Below are 17,582 nucleotides of genomic sequence, written 5' to 3' on the forward strand. Positions count from 1 at the left end.
AAGTAGTGGAGTTTCCATCCCTGGAGGTTTTTAAATCTTGGCTTGACAAAGACCTGGCTGGGTTGATTTAGTTGGGATTGGTCTTGCCGTAGGGCAGGGCGCTGGACTTTTAAGGTCTCTTCCAGTTCTATGGGTACGTCTGCACTAGTTCGTTAGTTCGAGCTAGGTAGGATAACAAGGACAAGCGGAGTTGCAAATGAAGCCTGGGATTTAAATATCCCGGGCTTCATTTGCAACTCCGCTTGCCCTCTTTACCCTACCTAGCTCGAACTAACTAACTAGTGTAGACGTACCCTATGATTCTATAGAGGAGAGGAAGGGAGGGTAGTGGAGCACCCCCAGGGATGCTCATCTTGAAGAACGTCAGTTACAGGAAGTGAGTAACTTCCTCTTTTTCGTCTTCGAGAGTTATCCCTGGGAGTGCTCCACATCAGGTGACTACAAGCTGTCTATCTTATGGAGGTAGGAACTTCGGATTGGGTAAGTATGCTGTTTGGAGGACAGCTTGAGCTACTTTAGTGTGTCGTAAAGGACCCAAAGCAAGCGAGTAATGTTTTGCAAAAGTGTGATCTGAGAACCATATTGCTGCTGTGCAAATGTCTTGTAGTGGAACTTTCCTGAGGTATACGACCGAGGTTGCCACTGCTCTTGTAGAGGTGCTTGGATTGGAGTAGGTGGAGGTAAGTCATTAAGGCTGTGTCTAGACTACATGCCTCTGTCGGCAGAGGCATGTAGATTAGACAGATCAGCAAAGGTAAATGAAGCCGCGATTTAAATGATCGCGGCTTCATTTACATTTACATGGCTGCCGCACTGAGCCGACAAACAGCTGATCAGCTGTTTGTCGGCTCATCGCTAGTCTGGACGTTCCCCCTGTCGACATCAAAGCCCTTTGTCAGCAGCCCCGTTATTCCTCGTGGAATGAGGTTTACCGGGGCTGCCCACAAAGGGCTTTGATGTCGACAGGGGGAGCGTCCAGACTAGCGCGCGAGCCGACAAATAGCTAATCAGCTGTTTGTCGGCTCAGCGCGGCAGCCATGTAAATGTAAATGAAGCCGCGATCATTTAAATCGCAGCTTCATTTGACTTTGCTGAACAAACAAATCTATATGCCTCTGCCAAGAGAGGCATGTAGTTTAGACATACCCTAATTGTATAGCATATATTCATGTATTCCAAGATCCAATGGGATAGTCTTTGTAATGATATTTTCTTATGGTTTGCGATGGAAAGAAACAGGTGTGGGGAAACTCTGAATGACTTTGTTCTGTCAATATAGAAGGAGAGAGCTCTTTTGACATCAAGAGTGTGCATCTGTGTTTCAAAGGCGTTGGCATGAGGCTTTGCGAAAAACACAGGTAGATGTACTGGCTGGTTCATGTGAAAGGCCATGCAGAACTTAGTCAAAAATTTGGGGTGTGGTCACATAGACACTCTGTCTTTAAGAAAAATGGTAAAGGGTGGACCGGACATGAGCGCGGCCAGTTCACTTACTCTGCGCGCTGGTAATAGCCACTAAGAATGTGGTTTTGAACGTTAAGTGGAGCAAGGATCATGTGGCCATAGGTTCAAAGGGTAGTTTTGTTAATATTGTCAATACTTGATTGAGGTCCCATGGTTCTTGTGGAGGGTGACAACTCAGGCTATAGAGCTTGCAGACCCTTCAGAAAGTGTCTAGTTATGGGGTGTGCAAATAAAGTGGTGTCATCCAGTGGTGCATGGAATGATGTTATAGCTGCTAGGTACACTCTAAGGCTACTTTGAAGTAAGAATAAGAGATCCTCCGGAAAAGGGCTTTTTTCCGGAGGATCGGGGCCAGTGTAGACGCTCTTTTCCGGCTTTTCTAAAAGCCGGAAAAAAGCGGCGGACATTTTTATTTAAATGCCGTGGGGGATATTTAAATCCCCCACGGATTTCCCTATTACGACCTAGAAAATTAGCATGCCCCTTTCGGAAAAGGGGCCAGTGTAGACGTAGCCTAAGGGTATATCTACACTAGCCCCTTAGTTAGAACTAGGGTGGCTAATGTGAGCATTCAAACTTGCAAATGAAGCCCAGGATTTAAATATTCTGGGCTTCATTTGCATGTTCTCGGGCAGGCGCCATTTTAAAATCCCCTTAGTTCGAACTGACTGCCCGTGGCTACATGCGGCATAGAGAAGTTCATCCGAACTAAGTCCTTAGTTCGGATTAACTCTTACACCTCATTGCAGGAGGAAATGGGGGGAATGCGTAGAGCAGAGGTGTGTTCCATGTTAGCATCAAAGCATCTCCTAAGGATTGTTTGCCCATGCCCGCTCTGCAGCAATACATGGTGCATTTTCTGTTGGATCTGGTGGCAAACAGATCTATGCAGGGGTGGCCCGATTGCTCGAATATGCCCTTAGGGGTTGTGTGATCCATCTCCCATTCGTATCCCCTGGGAAGGGCTCTGCTTAGGGCATCTGTTGTCGTATTGAGAGCTCCGGGTAGATGGCCTGCAGATAAGCGGATATCCCATGATATGGCCCAGTTCCAAAGGGCTATGGCTTCTCTGCACAGGGGCTGTGATCTGTTAGAAAAGAAACTGCCCCCCCCCCTCCCCAGTAAAAAAGTTTGGCCAGGCTGCTCTTGCTATAGTGAGCTGCAGTACTCCTTGGGAGAAACCGGCCGCACCCTTCCTGCATACCATTGCCTTGAGAAAAAGGGAAGGTGTGAAAAGGGGAAAGTAGCCTCAGACTCTCCCACCCGTCACCTTGGCATGAGAACTGCGGGGCTTACCTGATCGCATGAAACCTGCTCAGTTTTTTGGCCCAACCCCTGGGACACAGACCCCTCACTTGGTGACCATTGGGCCATATATGGTAATATGCAAGCGCGGGAAAGCGATGCGCAGATTTGGGGATAAATACCCATCGCACAGTTCGCTCTAGGACCGTGGTCCCCAACACGGTGCCCGCGGGCGCCATGGTGCCCGCGGGGGCATTTCTCTGCGCCCGCCAAGTGCTCAGGGCTGGCCTGGCCCCGGGCACGTGGCGCATGTGCGGTGCCGGAGCCGGCCCCGGGCGCGTGGCGCACGGAGATCGCCGGCCCCGGGAGCGCCACGGATTCACGCCCCGCGGCGCATGGGGGGGGGGGAGAAAGCGCTAGTGCCGGCCCCGGGTGCACGGCGCTTGGGGGAGGAGGGTGAGGGGAGAGAGCGCCGGCCCCGGGCGCGTGGTGCTTGGGGAAGGGGGGGGGGAGAGAGCGCTGGCCCCGGGCGCGCGGCGCTTGAGGGGAGAGCGCCGGCCCTGGAATGCGGCTATGGGGGGGGCGCCCTCCTCCCTCCGGGCGCCCGGCGGGCGAACGGCCACGCCCCCTGGTGCCCGGCAACCCCAAATAGTTGGGGACCACTGCTCTAGGAGGTCTTCGCAACACACGTACCACCGTGCATGTGCCTTCCCGTATACTTCAAAGCGCTGCCGGCCTGATCAACCGACCAGCCACCTCCCCCGACTCTCGGGCGTAACCAAGGCCTTCGCAACCGAACCGATATCTGTGAAATGTTCCGTGTGCTGTGTAAGTTGGTATGTAGGATTTGATTTTTTCTTGTTGTATAACCTTAGTGTTTTCTTGTTGTATAAGCTTAGTGTTTTGGGTAGTACATAGAGTTTGTAGTTATCACTGTTATTTAATCAGTGTAGCTGGATATTTTTAGACTAGAGACTATTCCCCTTGCTATTCCCATCCTTATATCTCTGACACGTTTAACTAGAAATCGTAGACTAAATATAATAAATACTGTAAATTCATTATTAACACGGTCTATTAAAAATCTTAGAATAATACTATACATTCATCACTGTCATAAATAAATATTTTTTATTTGATAAAATGGTTCACCTGGTTCTGTCCTTCCCCCCTTGGGTATGCAACATCGGACCTGTGATTCTCGCGACATGATCGTGCTCCGCCTTGTCAATTTACATAGAATATGGATGCTGTGTTGTCCGTGTAGACACAGATGTGTATCCCTTTTACTTCAGAGAGCAGTTTTTTACATGCTAGGCAGACAGCTCTGTGTTCTATAATATTTATATGTAGAGCACGCTCCGCAGAAGACCATAGGCCTTGAGCTGTTCTTCCTTCCATGTGAGTGCTCCAGCCTATAGTAAGACATCCGTGGTGATGACCGCTGTGGGCTCTATGGATTGGAAGGGTGTGCCTATAGTTAGATTGGACACCTCTATCCACCATTTTAATGATGCCTTGACTGATGGAGGCATTGTTAGTCTTTTTGTCAATAAATGGATGATTGGCTTGTACTGAGTTAGGAGCCAGCCTTGAAGACACCTCATAAATAATTTCGTGTTGGGCACCACCGGGTTGCAGGAAGCCATATAGCCCAGAAGTCAGAGGCAGTAGAGTGCGGTGACTGTAGGCATGTCCTGGAGAGATAGTGCCTGGTGCCTGACGTGAGTGGATCTGTCGGGTGGGAGGGAGGCTCTGGCTGTGACAGAGTTGAGGTGTGCCCCAATAAATGGGATGGACTGCGAGGGTGAAAGCATTGGCTTGGGGTGGCTCACTAGGAGTCCTAGAGAGTGAAAGCAGTCTAGCACCATGTAAGTGTGTTGGTAGCACTCGTGTCTGGACCTTGCTTTGACTAGGCAGTCGTCGAGGTAGGGATATACAGTAACTCCTTGTCTCCTGAGGTAGACAGTGACTGCCGCTAGGATCTTGGAAAATACTTTCGGAGCTGTAGAGAGTCCGGAGGATAGGACCGTGTACTGAAAATGGTTTAGACCTAAAGTAAAATGAAGAAAATGTCTATGAGAGGGTCTGAGAGAAATATGAAATATGCATCTTGTAAGTCGAGAGAGGAAAACCAGTCGCCCATCTCCAGAGCTGGAATAGTTGTGTTTTGGGTAACCATTTAAAACCTCTGTTTCTTTATGTATCTGTTTAGGGATCTGAGGTCTAGGATGGGTCTCCACCCGCCAGTCCTCTTTTTTAGGAGAAAATAATGGGAATAAAAACCTGTTCTGTGGAACTGTGGTGGAACTGGTTCTATGGCTCCTATCTGTAACAGGTGATCTATCTCTTGTTATGAAAAGATCTTGTGAGATGGGTCCCTAAAGAGGGACAGGATAGGAAGTTGGGAGGGGGGAAGGGAGAGAAAGGGGATGGTATACCCTACTGAGATAGTTTGTAGTATGCATTTGTTTAAGGTAATTAATTCCCATTGATGAAGGAAAGGGCATAAATGAAAATGAAAAAGTTTGCAGCGATTCTCAAGTTCTGGAGATGGTGTTTTGGTTTTCGGTCTCTCGACTGTATTTTCAAATTTGCTTATTGGATTGTCCAGGACAGTTGCGGGTATTAGTGTGGGACTGTCACCTCTGCTGCCTATTTTGATCCCGCTGTTGGTAATGGGGTTGTTCTTGTCTGTGGTACTGGAAAGGGAGCTGCTGGTACTTTGGTCTGTGATACGGGTTGGTACCTATATTGTCTCGTTCTTGTTGCAGGAGTCTGGATTCCCAAGGATCGGCGAATGGCTCTGGAGTCCTTCATGGATTGAAGAACTTCATTAGTCTTTGCGGAGAAGAGGTTTTCCCCTTCAAATGGCAAGTCTTCCACTGCTGTCGAGGAAAGTCCGAGGAGTTATACCAGGAGGCTTGCCACATAGTGACAGCTGTAGCCATTGATCTTGTGGCTGTGTCTGGTGCATAGAGCACCGCTTGCAATGCTATGCACGAAATTGTTTGCCCCTCAGAAACAATGTCTTTGAAATGTGCTTTTTTGTTTTTGGGGCAGATCATCAATAAACGTGTTCATTTTCATGTAATTGTTGTAATCGTATTTACTAAGCAGGGCTGAATAATTTGCTACCCTCAGCTGTAGTGTGGCTGAATCATACACTCTTTTACCAAACAAGTCTAATCTTTCATTGTTTTTGTTAGATGGGGTTGAGCAATTTTGCTGCTTATTTCTTTGCTGTGCAGCATCCACCACAAAGGAATGGGGGGAGAGGGGCAGGGCGCGAATGTTTGAAGAGAAATTCAGATCCCTTGGGTGGCACATAATACTTTCGGTCCACCTTTCTGCTCATATGGGGAATTGAGGCAGGTGTCTGCCATAGAGTTTTTGCAGGTTGAAGAATGGCTGGAGTTGAGAGGCTGAGGTGCCTGTGGAGCTGCCATAACCGTCAGCGTTACCGGGGTTTCTGAGGCTGGCACGGAATGGCCTGTTGCCTCTGTAAGTGCAGCGTTTGAAGCACTTTCTGCCTTATTATGCTGTTCAACCGAAGTACCTGGGCGGTCAAATGTGCTTAGATGGTTCTTATCTGAGTGGTCTGACTTTTTTACCTCAGAATGCCTCTTGGTGGGTTGCTGAGGTAACAAGCTTGCCCTTCTCTTAGAGGGCTTCTGCTTATCCTTGTTGGATTTAGCAGTTTGCCCAGAGCCTCGGTCAGAGGCATGTCGCTTGCTGTTGTTGTTGAGGAGCATTTTCAGTTTAAGCTCCTTGTCTTTGTGAGACCTCGCTTTCATTTTAGTACAATGGGGACAAGCTCTCTGAGCATGAGAGGTCCCCAAGCATTTGAGACAGGCGTCATGCCCGCCAGAGGCAGACATCACGTCTTTGCAGAGCGTGCAACATTTGAAGCCGGGAGAACTCATACCAGCTTGTAGATGTGGCGGCGGATCAAGACTCGTGCCACTTTTTTTTTTTTAAACTACTACTAATCTAAGTAAATAACAGAAACAGTAAGAACACTAACAACTAACTATTTTAACAATTGGTTTGTGAGGAGAGGAGAGCACTGCCGAGTTCCGTCTGCAGCTGGGGATGGTAGAAAGGAACTGAAGGGAAGGGGGCCACGCGTGAACTAGACATACCAGTACACAATCACAAATATGGGAAAGGACAAATATGGCGCCATCTACAAAAAGAGAATAAGGAAAATCCAGGAATATATAGACCAGTCATCTTAAATTTGGTACCTGGAAACACAGTGCAACAAATAATCAATCAGTTCGCGAGCAGCTAGAAGATAACAAGGCAATAAGTCACATCAACATGGATTTCTTCAGAACAAATCCAGTCAAAGCAATCTAGTCGCGTTCTTCAACAGGGTAACAACCTGGACAGATAGGAAGCAGGAGCTGTCATCTATCCTACCTTTAGTGACCCTTTGACAGGGCCTCACATGATCCCATAAACAAACTAGAGACACAGAGCTTAGAGGAACCTACTCTCTGATGGATGCTCCTCGGTGTGAAGTGAGTCCCCAGAGCATGTTTGTGCAGCGCCTGCAGACAGCCGCTCGGACACACAGACCCATGTCACTGCACAGGCCAGACGTGGGTCAGCACAGAGCTCAGCCTGGCTCCGTGTGAGCGTCAAACACTCACGACATCACCACGTGGAACCTTCCCTGAGCAGTTCCATCCCCTCTGCCCCTCCGCACTGGGACCTGATTCACTTCCCAGCAATTCTGTCCTGACCCTCGGCCGAGCACTTACCCTTCTTCAGTATCAGGGTGCTCTCCAAATACTCGTCCTCCGTCACCTGCTTCCCCCCCAGCTCCAGCTCCAGCGAGAAGTCCCGCAGGGTCCAGATGAAGCTCGGGAAGAAGCTGACGTACGTGGTATCAGCTGCAATCTCCTCCTCTTCCTCCTCTGCCTCATCAGCCTTCACCTTGATGTACTTAGAAAGCTCAGACACGTAGCTGGCCAGGCAGCTAAGGAATCCAGACAGGTGCCCTGGGATGCTGGTGACAGGGGCTGGGAGTAAAGCAGCCAGACCAGCCCCAGCCAGGCACTGAGTGTCGGCTGCACCCGTGTGCTTGTGCGGCCACTCAGGAGACATTCAAGAGCTGCCCAGCTGATTAGCAAAGCGCCCACTGTTAGGTTCTACTGGTGGTGCACATCTGCACATGCTTCGGTGCGCATAAAAACTTATTCAACACATGGATGGAAAAGATGAGGGAACATTGGACCCCACCCCCACAAAACCAGGGCACACCTGTCATTCCCTGCGCACCGATGACCAACCCTTCCCATGGCAGCCTATGCACTAGAGGCAGCTGCAGCGCACGCACACACACACACACACACACACACACACACACACACACACACACACACACACACACGTCTCTTCCCCCTCCTAGCTGGGCCTGTGCCTGGGTGTGCAAACCCCACACTGCTCGTAGGCCAGGCTGGGAAGGCAGGACATGACCCAGCCCTAGAAGGCCGAGGGATCTGGGGGGGTCTCACAGGCAGCTGGAGTGCCAGGGGTCTCCCTGGGGAAGGCAAAGCCCCCTCACAGATGGTCTGACCGGTCCATGGGTGGGGAGACACGTTTGGCCCCGAGGGAAGGTTCAGACCAGCCATGGCCCAGGGCTGAGATCCTGCCCCACGGACACTGATGGGATTTTTGTCATTGGCCTCACGTGGGTCTGGGTTTTCCCTGGATGTTTCCTCCGGGTATGTCTACACTACCCCGCTAGTTCGAACTAGGGGGGTAATGTATGCATACCGAACTTGCTAATGAAGCCTGGGATTTGAATTTCCCGGGCTTCATTAGCATAAAGCCGGCTCCGCCATTTTTAAAAGCCGGCTAGTGCGAACCCCGTGCCGCGCGGCTACACGCGGCACGGACTAGATAGTTCGAACTACGTAGCCATTCCGATCTATCTGTACACCTCGTTCTATCTGTACACCTCCGATCTATCGACATACCCTCCCTTCTGGAGCTGAGCCCGGCCCCTCCCCAGCTCAGACACGGACTCTTGGCTCATCGCCTGGTCTGCTGGGTCAGGCCATGATCAAACCCTGCAGCTACGTCCCACGTAACATTCCCAGCCAGCCCTGAGGTACAGCGCCGGCCCCTGCAGGACAACGCTCTCCAGCCAGGCCACAGTAAAGTTCCCCCTTCTGGGGTGTTGTCCTGACTCTGGCAGCTTCCAAATGGGCACTTCCCTCCGGCAGCGGCTTGCTGGGTCCCTGGCCTGGCCTCTGCACCAGGTGCCAACCCAGCGCCCCTCCACTCAGCAGCTCGGAGCTTTGCTCTCCCAGCTCCCCTGCTTCTTCCCGCACAGCTCCCTGCCCCTCCTGCAGGCTGCTCCTGGCTCCTTGTGGCAGGGAGCCGGCTGTCGCTTCCTCAGTGCAGCCGCCTCTGGGCTGCCAGCTCCTGGGGTGACAGAAGCCCTGCGGTGCCCGCCCAGTTGAGCTCCCCCCAGCTACGCTTCACCTCATCCTGGCCCCTCTCCAGTGGCAGCCTCTGGCCGCACGGCCCCTCTTGCTTCCACCAGCCATTCCTGAGTGCCCCAAGGCAGGCTCAAAGTTCCAGGGGCCGGTGCCTCCTGAGACTGGGGACACAATGTAACGGAAGGGGCATGGGAACCCCCAGGCATCACCCCACTTCCAGCCCCCATCCTTGGGTCAGGGCAGCCAATCCCTCTGGCTCCTGGGAGCTACGGTTGCCAGATGGTTTACCCCAAAATACCAAATTATGCCCCCACCCTGCTCCCGAAAAAAGAACCACCAGGAAAAAAATTCTGTTGAGGGGGAAAAAAAGCAGGGGAGACCAAAGTTGTTGAGCAAAACAAAAAGGACCCCCTTTAAGTGTGTGCTGAATCAGACTAGGGATAGGAAGAGGGCAGGATGAGCTCTAAGATCCAGGGAAGGCACTGCTGCCCCTTGCTCAGGTCTTTAGGCCAGCGTTTATCCAACTGTGGGTCCCGACCTCCCAGGGGGTCATGAGCAACTTAGAGCAGGGTCGTGATATCACAAAATGTGAGCACCCCTGCTTTAGGCTCTTTGCCGGCAGCCATCTTGTTTTCTTGATCAAGCCAGAAGGGAGCTTCCCTGCGGAACCAAGTAAGCAGAGGGTCCGGGGGCGGGAATCCGGGGGGCGGGGGCTGGGCCCAGTTGCTGAGTGTGTCGTAAGGTTGCCAGGTGTCTTGTATTTTCCCCTCCTGGCAGGGAAAAAAACCCCCACAAAATACTGGACATTTTAGGTGTTTGGTATTCTCTGAATTTTTTTACCGGAGCGGAGGTGAAAATACTGACACCTGGCAACCGTACAGGGAGCGCAGGCCTCTGTTCCCAGCCGGGGTCAGCACCAGCCCAGGGAGACTCACTGCACCGGTGTCTCTCCACAGCTCCAGGGCCCTCAGTGAGGGAGGGAGCAATGTTCCTGCCAGAGACCCTGCCCCCGGGGCCTTGCCCAGCCCGGGCCACCGTGACCTCCCCGCCCCAGCAGAGCGACTGCACCGGGCACTGTCCTTCTCCGGCTGTGTGGGCAGAAATCAGAACCTTTCTCTTGCATCCCCTTGGACTGATCTTAGCCTGGAGGGGGCCAAGCTGCCCCCCCCAACCCTCTCCAGGTTGCACCGTGTGGGAAGGTGCAGTGGACCAGACCCCAGAGGGCAGGCCCAGAACCGATGCAGATGCTCCTTCCACTCAGGGCCGTGCTCCGTGCAGGGTGTCTGTGGGGCACCCAGAGGGAGGCACCATGAAACAGCCTCCGTCAGCCTCCTGCCCCTCCCGGTGCCCAGCCCAGGCTGGGTCTCTGCCCCAACCGTCCCTGGACGAGCTCAGGGCTTGTCGTGGCAGCAGGGCTGGCCCGGGCTCTGCTGTCACTGGAACGGCTCCACACACGGCTCCTCCCAGCAGGGCCCTGGGGGCTCTGTGCACCAGGCGCTGCCCCTCTCCCTGCCTAGCACCCTCTGCAGCTCTCCTGCTGCTCCCCGGCTTGTCCTCATGGTCCCCCCGCAACGCCCCCTGCTGGGCTGTGAGCAGAGGCCCTCCCTGCAGGCCCTGCAGCATCCGGGGGGAGCAGCGGAGAGGGAGGGAGGGGCAGAGGGTGCATTGCCTGGGGCTGCTGTTGGGAACAGGAGACACTTTTCCTTTGAATCCCCCTCCCCCTTTCTCCTGTGCTCCTGTCATGATCATGGGGGTTAGCGAGCAGCCTGGGGACTAAGGGGTTAACTATGTCCCTTACCTAGCCAGGTGGAGTGGCCAAAAGGAATGTAGGTAGGAATTTCAAACTGGGACAAAGGAATTTTTGGTTTTTCCCTCCTTTGTTCTGGGCAGTTTTCTTCAGCTATTGAGAGGGACAGACACTATGGCCGTGTCCAGACTCAGGGGTTTTTTCGGGAAAAGTAGCCTTTTCCCGAAAAAACTTCCCCTGCGTCCAGACTCAAGCCGCGTTCTTTCGAAATTATTTCGAAAGAACGCAGCTTTTCTTTCGATGGCGGTAAACCTCATTTCACGAGGAAGAACGCCTTCTTTCGAAAGTTCCTCTTTCGAAAGAAGGCATTCTTCAATGTAAAGAGGCCGTCTTCGAAAGAGAGCATCCAGACTCGCTGGGTGCTCTCTTTCGAAAAAGCGGATTTCTCTTTCGAAAGATCTGCCTGCAGTCTAGACGCGATCTTTTGAAAGAGGCTCTTTCGAAAGCATCTTTCGAAAGAGCCTCTTTCGAAAGAAGCCTGCAGTCTAGACATAGCCTATGTCTCCCTCCAAGAAAAGACTCTTTCTTCACTTTCTGTAAATAGGGTAAAGTTTAGATAAATCCGTTAGGTTTTATTGTTTTATAGGTCGAGTATGAGATCTGCTACCTGTGCAGTTTTTAATAAATGTTTTGGCTTTTCTTTGTAATTAAGTTCTAGGCCCATGGAGTTTCTCCATGGCTGTGTCTAGACTGGCCAGTTTTTCTGGAAAATCAGCATCTTTTCCGGAAAAACTTGCCAGCTGTCTACACTGACTGCTTGAATTTCCGCAAAAGCACTGACTTCCTACTGTAAGAAATCAGTGCTTTTTGTGGAAATACTATGCTGCTCCTGTTCGGGCAAAAGTTCCTTTTGCGCAAAACTTTTGTGAAAAACTTTTGCACAAAAGGGCCAGTGTAGACAGCTGAGATTTGTTTTGCTCAAAAAGCCCCGATTGCGAAAATGGTGATTGGGGCTTTTTTGTGCAAAGGCGCGTCTAGATTGGCCATGCACACTTTACTGCAAAAAGTGCTTTTGCGGAAAAGCGTCTGTGCCAATCTAGACGCTCTTTTCCGCAAATGCTTTTAACGGAAAACTTTTCCGTTAAAAGCATTTCCGGAAAATCCTGCCAGTCTAGACGTAGCCCATGAGTATATTATTGGTGACTTTTCCATTTAGCCATTATGCTTGCAACAGGAAGATTGAGGTGATAATAAAAATTTGATCTTTTCTTTTTATTAACCTGGTACTGGTTACTTGTGTCCTGGGGTTTTTACTTTATGGGTGAGATTTCCCCAAATGGTCTCTCCCCTGGTTTCTTTATTAATTAATTGGCAGCGGAAGTTTTATTCCCAAAATCTAAGCTTTTAAGATTTTGGGGGGAAGTTTTATACCAAAGATGGGCAGATAAGATTTTGGGGTAGTTGCTAGCCCCCACTTCTGCATTTATCGTGCCGGAGTGGAGAAGGAGCCATGACAGCTCCTGTGTCAGTCTGTCCTGTGGCCAGGACCCAGCTGCCTCTACCCCAGTTACTCAGGTGCCCACACAGCCCCTCAGGTGCCTGGGTGGGGGATCACTCGGTGACTCCCCACCCCGCTCTGACATCAGTCACTTCTCTCCAGAGCAGGGAGGTGGGGGGACCAAGGGGAAGGCCGAGCAGAGGCCGGGTGGGCATTAGAGGGAAGCCCAAACATCTGCTTTTGGGGGGGTGCTCTAGGCCTGCCTAGACCCATGGACTCCATCCACCAGCCTTGCACACCCTGGACCAGGGCCCTGCCCGGCAGCAGCAACTGCAGCCTCCCCCCACCCGAGACAGCCCCTCCCCCCCGCCGGGAAGGATACTGCAGCTTGCTCATGGCATCCTGGTCGATGGTGCCCTTGCTGTTGTACACCAGGGTGCTGCTCAGCAGGACGGCCAGCGTGAAGATCCAGTTGTCATGCTTCGGGTCGCCCTGGGGAAACGGGCACAGGGGGAGCAGGGGCTGGGTGAGAGCGGCTCCTCGTGTGAGTCCTGCCAGTGGGACACAGCGGTTCCTGCCAGCCAGCCGCGCAGCAGGAGGGGATGGGGAGCCCTGCAGTGGGCCGGGCAGCAGGGCCCAAGGGGAGCAGGCTGTTTGCTACCTTGCCACCCTCGGGTGGGTGCCATGTCCCCAGGTCTGTGGCTCTCAGCCCTGCCAGTGGCATTGCCCTGAGTAACGTGGGGGCTGCTCTCCTCTCACTCCCCGTTTGTTCCTGCACCCAACCATGGTGCCTGTGAGGGGGGGGCTGCCTCTCTGGGGCAGCAGAAGGGGTGTGTCATTAGCCTGGGTTACGGGCTGGGGGCTCCTGCTGGTCTGTGTTTTACAGCTGCCAGGGGCATCGGGATGGATGAGGGGATGGATTGCACCCTCAGCAAGTTTGCGGATGACACTAAGCTAGAGGGAGAGGTAGATACACTGTAGAGCAGAGATAGGGTCCAGAGTGACTCAGAAAAATTGGAGGATTGGGCCACAAGAAATCTGATGAGGTTCAACAAAGACAAGCGCAGAGTCCTGCCCTGGGGACGGAAGAATCCCAAGCATTGTTACTGGCTGGGGATTGACTGGCTAAGTAGCAGTTCTGCAGAAAAGGACCTGGGGGTTACAGTGGCTGAGAAGCTGGATATGAGTCAACAGGGCGCCCTTGTAGCCAAGAAGGCTAATGGCATATTAGGCTGCATTAGGAGGAGCATTGCCAGCAGATCCAGAGATGTGATTATTCCCCTTTATTCAGCTTTGGTGAGGCCACATCTGGAGTATTGTGTCCAGTTCTGGGCCCTCCACTACAAAAAGGATGTGGATGCATTGGAGAGGGTCCAGCGGAGGGTAACCAAAATGATTAGGGGGCTGGAGCACATGGTCTATGAGGAGAGCCTGAGGGACTTGTTTCTGTTCAGTCTGCAGAAGTGAAGAGGGAGGGGGGGTTTGATAGCAGCCTTCAACTCCCTGAAGGGAGGTTCCAAAGAGGATGGAGAGAGGCTGTTCTCAGTAGTGACAGATGCAGAACAAGGAGCAATGGGCTCAAGTTGTGGTGGGAGAGGTCCAGGTTAGATAATAGGAAAAACTATTTCCCTAGGAGGGTGGTGAAGCACTGGAATGGGTTCCCTAGGGAAGTAGTGGAGTCTCCATCCCTAGGGGTGTTTAAGTCTCGGCTTGACAAAGCCCTGGCCGGGTTGATTTAGTTGGGATTGGTTCTGCCTAGAGCAGGGGGCAGGACAGGATGACCTTCTGAGGTCTCTTCCAGTTCTCTGATTCTATGATGCCCAGCCTGGCCCTGGGTGCTGCTGGCACCACTTGGCAGGAGGGTCCCAGAGAGAAGCTGCTTTTTCGACTTTGGCCGTTCTCATCCCTCCCTTTCAGCAAGCGCTGGGCTGGGTCTGTCTGCAGGAGCCAGGGTTGGGCTTTGCCTGCAGTGACAGCAGCACCAGCCCGTCCCATTAACCGATCCCCAGGGCAGAACCCGGACTGTCCCGAGAGCCACCTGAGGCGGGTCTGCCCCAGCAAGCCAGTCCAGCTCCACACCCAAGTGACTTGCTGAGCCAGCCAAGGAGGCCTCCCTTTAGCCACGGGGCCAGCTGGACATACTGGCAGGGACCCACCCGCTGGCACCGCAGGGTCTGCACAAAGCACCCGGCCCGCAGCGCTGCCCAGCCCCACGGTCAGTGCAGACGCACCAGGGACACGAGCAACCGGGGGCTGCTCAGCGCTCGGCCCTGCTCCAGGGAGGGGAACAGACTGCGGAGAAAAGCCTCCCTCAGACACGGCCCCGCAAAGGCTTCAGCTGCTTGTCCCGCATCTCCTCAGCCTCCCCTGCGAGTGCCGGATCGGAGTGGTGTGTTCACCCTGCGCCGCGCAGCCCAACGTCTGCGGGTTCCAGACCCCGCACCCTGTGTCACGGCCTCTGCGAACCAGCCAGAATCATTCAGCTCCTTTGGCTGAGCCCCAGGACCCACCCAAAGGTCCACAGCACCCGAACGCTGCCCCCCTCCACAGACACAGGACTTCTGACCGGGGAGGGGAAGTTGAAGTAATGGCTCAGAAACCGCTCGCTTTGGTCTCAGGTCCAGCTTTCTAGGGCAGGACCCAACCAGAGAGCTGTGACCTGGGCGCCTCGCACCGTGGCAGATGCCGCTGAGGGCAGGAGTCGCAGCCACCGCTCGTGGGGCAGCTCTGGATCCATCACCTGCAGCCACACGGTCACTGTGAGGCAGGCTGGCTGGGACCCTGCCTGCGGAACATGCACAGACACCTGGCTCTAGTGCATCAGCTCCTCTAGAGCCGGGTTGTACGTCTGACTAGTGCCCCTCCCCCGGCTTTCCAGCCATCCTGTTCCACAGAGGCAGGGGAGCCGGGCACGAGCTGAGCTCAGTCTCACGCAGATCATGTCAGTGTGTGAGACTCCAGCCATGGCGCACGGGAGTGCAAAGCCCCCAGCACTGTCAGAGCCACCGAACTGGCCTCTCATCGTACATGAGAGACCCAGAGCTCGGCCCCCTGGGCCAAATCCACCATGTCTGGATCATCCCCCAGACCCCGCTCCCCAGGCAGGGCTGCCCCTCCCAAGGCCGCCCATCCCCTCAGGAGGATTTCAGGGCACTTGGAAGAGCCGCTGCAGAACAGGGAGCACGTTTCCATCTCGGCTGTAGGACAGGATCCTGCCCTGGTGCCCTGGGGCAACTGCACCATGGGGAGTCTGGCTTAGTGCGCGGATACACGGGTTTTACCCGCACCAGTGAATTGTGCATGTTCCTGAGATCTCTGAGGGCCCTGATTCCTGCCAGCAGAGCAAACACCAGGTGCCCCTGGGACTCGAGGGAAAATGTAACTGCCACAGGCAGGTGAAGTCTGAGTTTATCTAGGAACTCACATGTCCCCTCACTTTACGGTACCACCTGTTCCCTCCACACCGGCAGAGCCAGCTCACCTTATGTGCATCTCCCAGCCCCTCGGTGTCCAGCAGCACCAGGGCATGGCCAGCCCAGCAAGGGTGGGGCAGGCACCACATCCAGATGCCCTTGGTGTGCGACTGGACAGTGGAGCCCAGCGAGAACCCTGGGGAGAGAGGACAGGTTCCATGTAGACACAGACACACAGGACGGCTGCCTGAAGGAGAGAGGTCTCTGCGAGTCCCAGACAGCAGCAGGAAATAATGCCGGGGGGGCGGGCAGCCCAAACCTCTCACCTTTTCTCTGTCCAGCCAAAGCGTTCAGGAGGTAGGACTTGCCCGTGCGGTACAGACCCACAACGGCCACCACCACCACTGGCTGGGCGATGGCCTCCAGGATCTTCACAGCCTTGGGGTTCACCTGCAGGGACCCCTTGTTGTCGCTCTCAATGAGGCACACGGGCTGCTCCATGCGCCACTCTGGGGCCATCGTTTGTGGGCGGGATCGACCTGCAACCCAGAAAACAGACTGAGCCAGCCAGGCAGACCTGCTGCAGGGATCCCCGGGGAGAGGGCAGAAGGGGGCAGGTTTGAGGGGACCCCAGCTCCCCAGGGAAGCAGCTCCCTTTCTGAGTGTAAGACCAGGCAGGAGAAGCCCCTTGGAGCAGAGAGTGTTTCCCAGACATAGGGTATGTCTATATTGCCACCCTAGTTCGAACTAGGGTGGCTAATGTAGGCATTCGAACTTGCAAATGAAGCCCGGGATTTAAATATCCTGGGCTTTATTTGCATGTTTCCGGGTGCTGCCATTTTAAATGCCCTGTAGTTCGAACTCCCTGCCCGCGGCTACACGCGGCATGGACTAGGCAGTTCAAATTAAAGCTCCTAAATCAAACTACCGTTAAACCTCCTTGCAGGAAGAATAACGGTAGTTCGAATTAGGAGCTTTAATTTGAACTACCTACTCCATGCCGCATGTAGCTGCGGGCAGGTAGTTCGAACTACGGGGCATTTAAAAATGGTGGCACCCGGGAACATGCAAATAAAGCCTGGGATATTTAAATCCCAGGCTTCATTTGCAAGTTCGAATGCCTACATTAGCCACCCTAGTTCGAACTGGGATGGCAGTGTAGACAAACCCATACAGTGGTTCAATGCAGAAAGAAGGCAGAACTTTAACATCAATCAGACACACACTGGGAAATGCAAAACATTCCCCTCCCCTCCTTGTCCCCATCTCCAAAGGTATGATTTGACTTCAGGTGGGGAGGGGTTTTGGAATACCGGAGGTATCCCAAAAAACTCTGCCATGTCTAGGGAATGTGTTTGCTCTTCTGCTTTTTTTTGCAGATGAGCAAATGCGCTCTTTTGGAAGCCCCTGTATTCCTCATTCCATGAGGAAGAAGAGGGTTTTTGAAAGAAGTTTTTTCCCAAAATTTTGCCCAGTCTAGATGGGCCAAATTTCAGAAAAGCCTCTTCCAACAAAAGCGGAGTGCATTTTGCGTATCTTTTTCCGATATATCCTCGCAGTGCAGCCATACTCCAAGTGTCAGTAGCAGGCTCGCAAGTCCAGGGCTGCCAGGGCCACTAGACATACACAGGGTGAGTCCAGGTCCCTGCCCGGGCTGGGAGCACCCCTGCAGGTAACAAGTCAGCTCAGGCTGGGGACTGACAACAGGCCCAGCACTTGGGCTGTGACTCCAGCCAGACTCACACATGGCGGAG

General features: G+C 53.3%; 1 protein-coding gene across 1 annotated transcript in view; it reads right to left on the bottom strand.

Moving 5' to 3' along the window:
- Positions 1 to 17,582, bottom strand: part of LOC142819582 (guanylate-binding protein 3-like) — a 99,073-nt gene that overhangs the window by 35,149 nt on the left and 46,342 nt on the right. The window contains exons 9-12 of the mRNA XM_075907688.1: positions 16,155 to 16,367; positions 15,897 to 16,024; positions 12,798 to 12,907; positions 7,482 to 7,687 (exon numbers count right to left, since the gene is read on the bottom strand). Coding sequence (XP_075763803.1) covers positions 7,482 to 7,687; positions 12,798 to 12,907; positions 15,897 to 16,024; positions 16,155 to 16,367 — 657 coding nt within the window. The remainder of the gene's footprint in view (positions 1 to 7,481; positions 7,688 to 12,797; positions 12,908 to 15,896; positions 16,025 to 16,154; positions 16,368 to 17,582) is intronic.

Source organism: Pelodiscus sinensis, chromosome 24 (assembly GCF_049634645.1).
Source record: "Pelodiscus sinensis isolate JC-2024 chromosome 24, ASM4963464v1, whole genome shotgun sequence".
Lineage (NCBI taxonomy): Eukaryota > Metazoa > Chordata > Testudines > Trionychidae > Pelodiscus > Pelodiscus sinensis.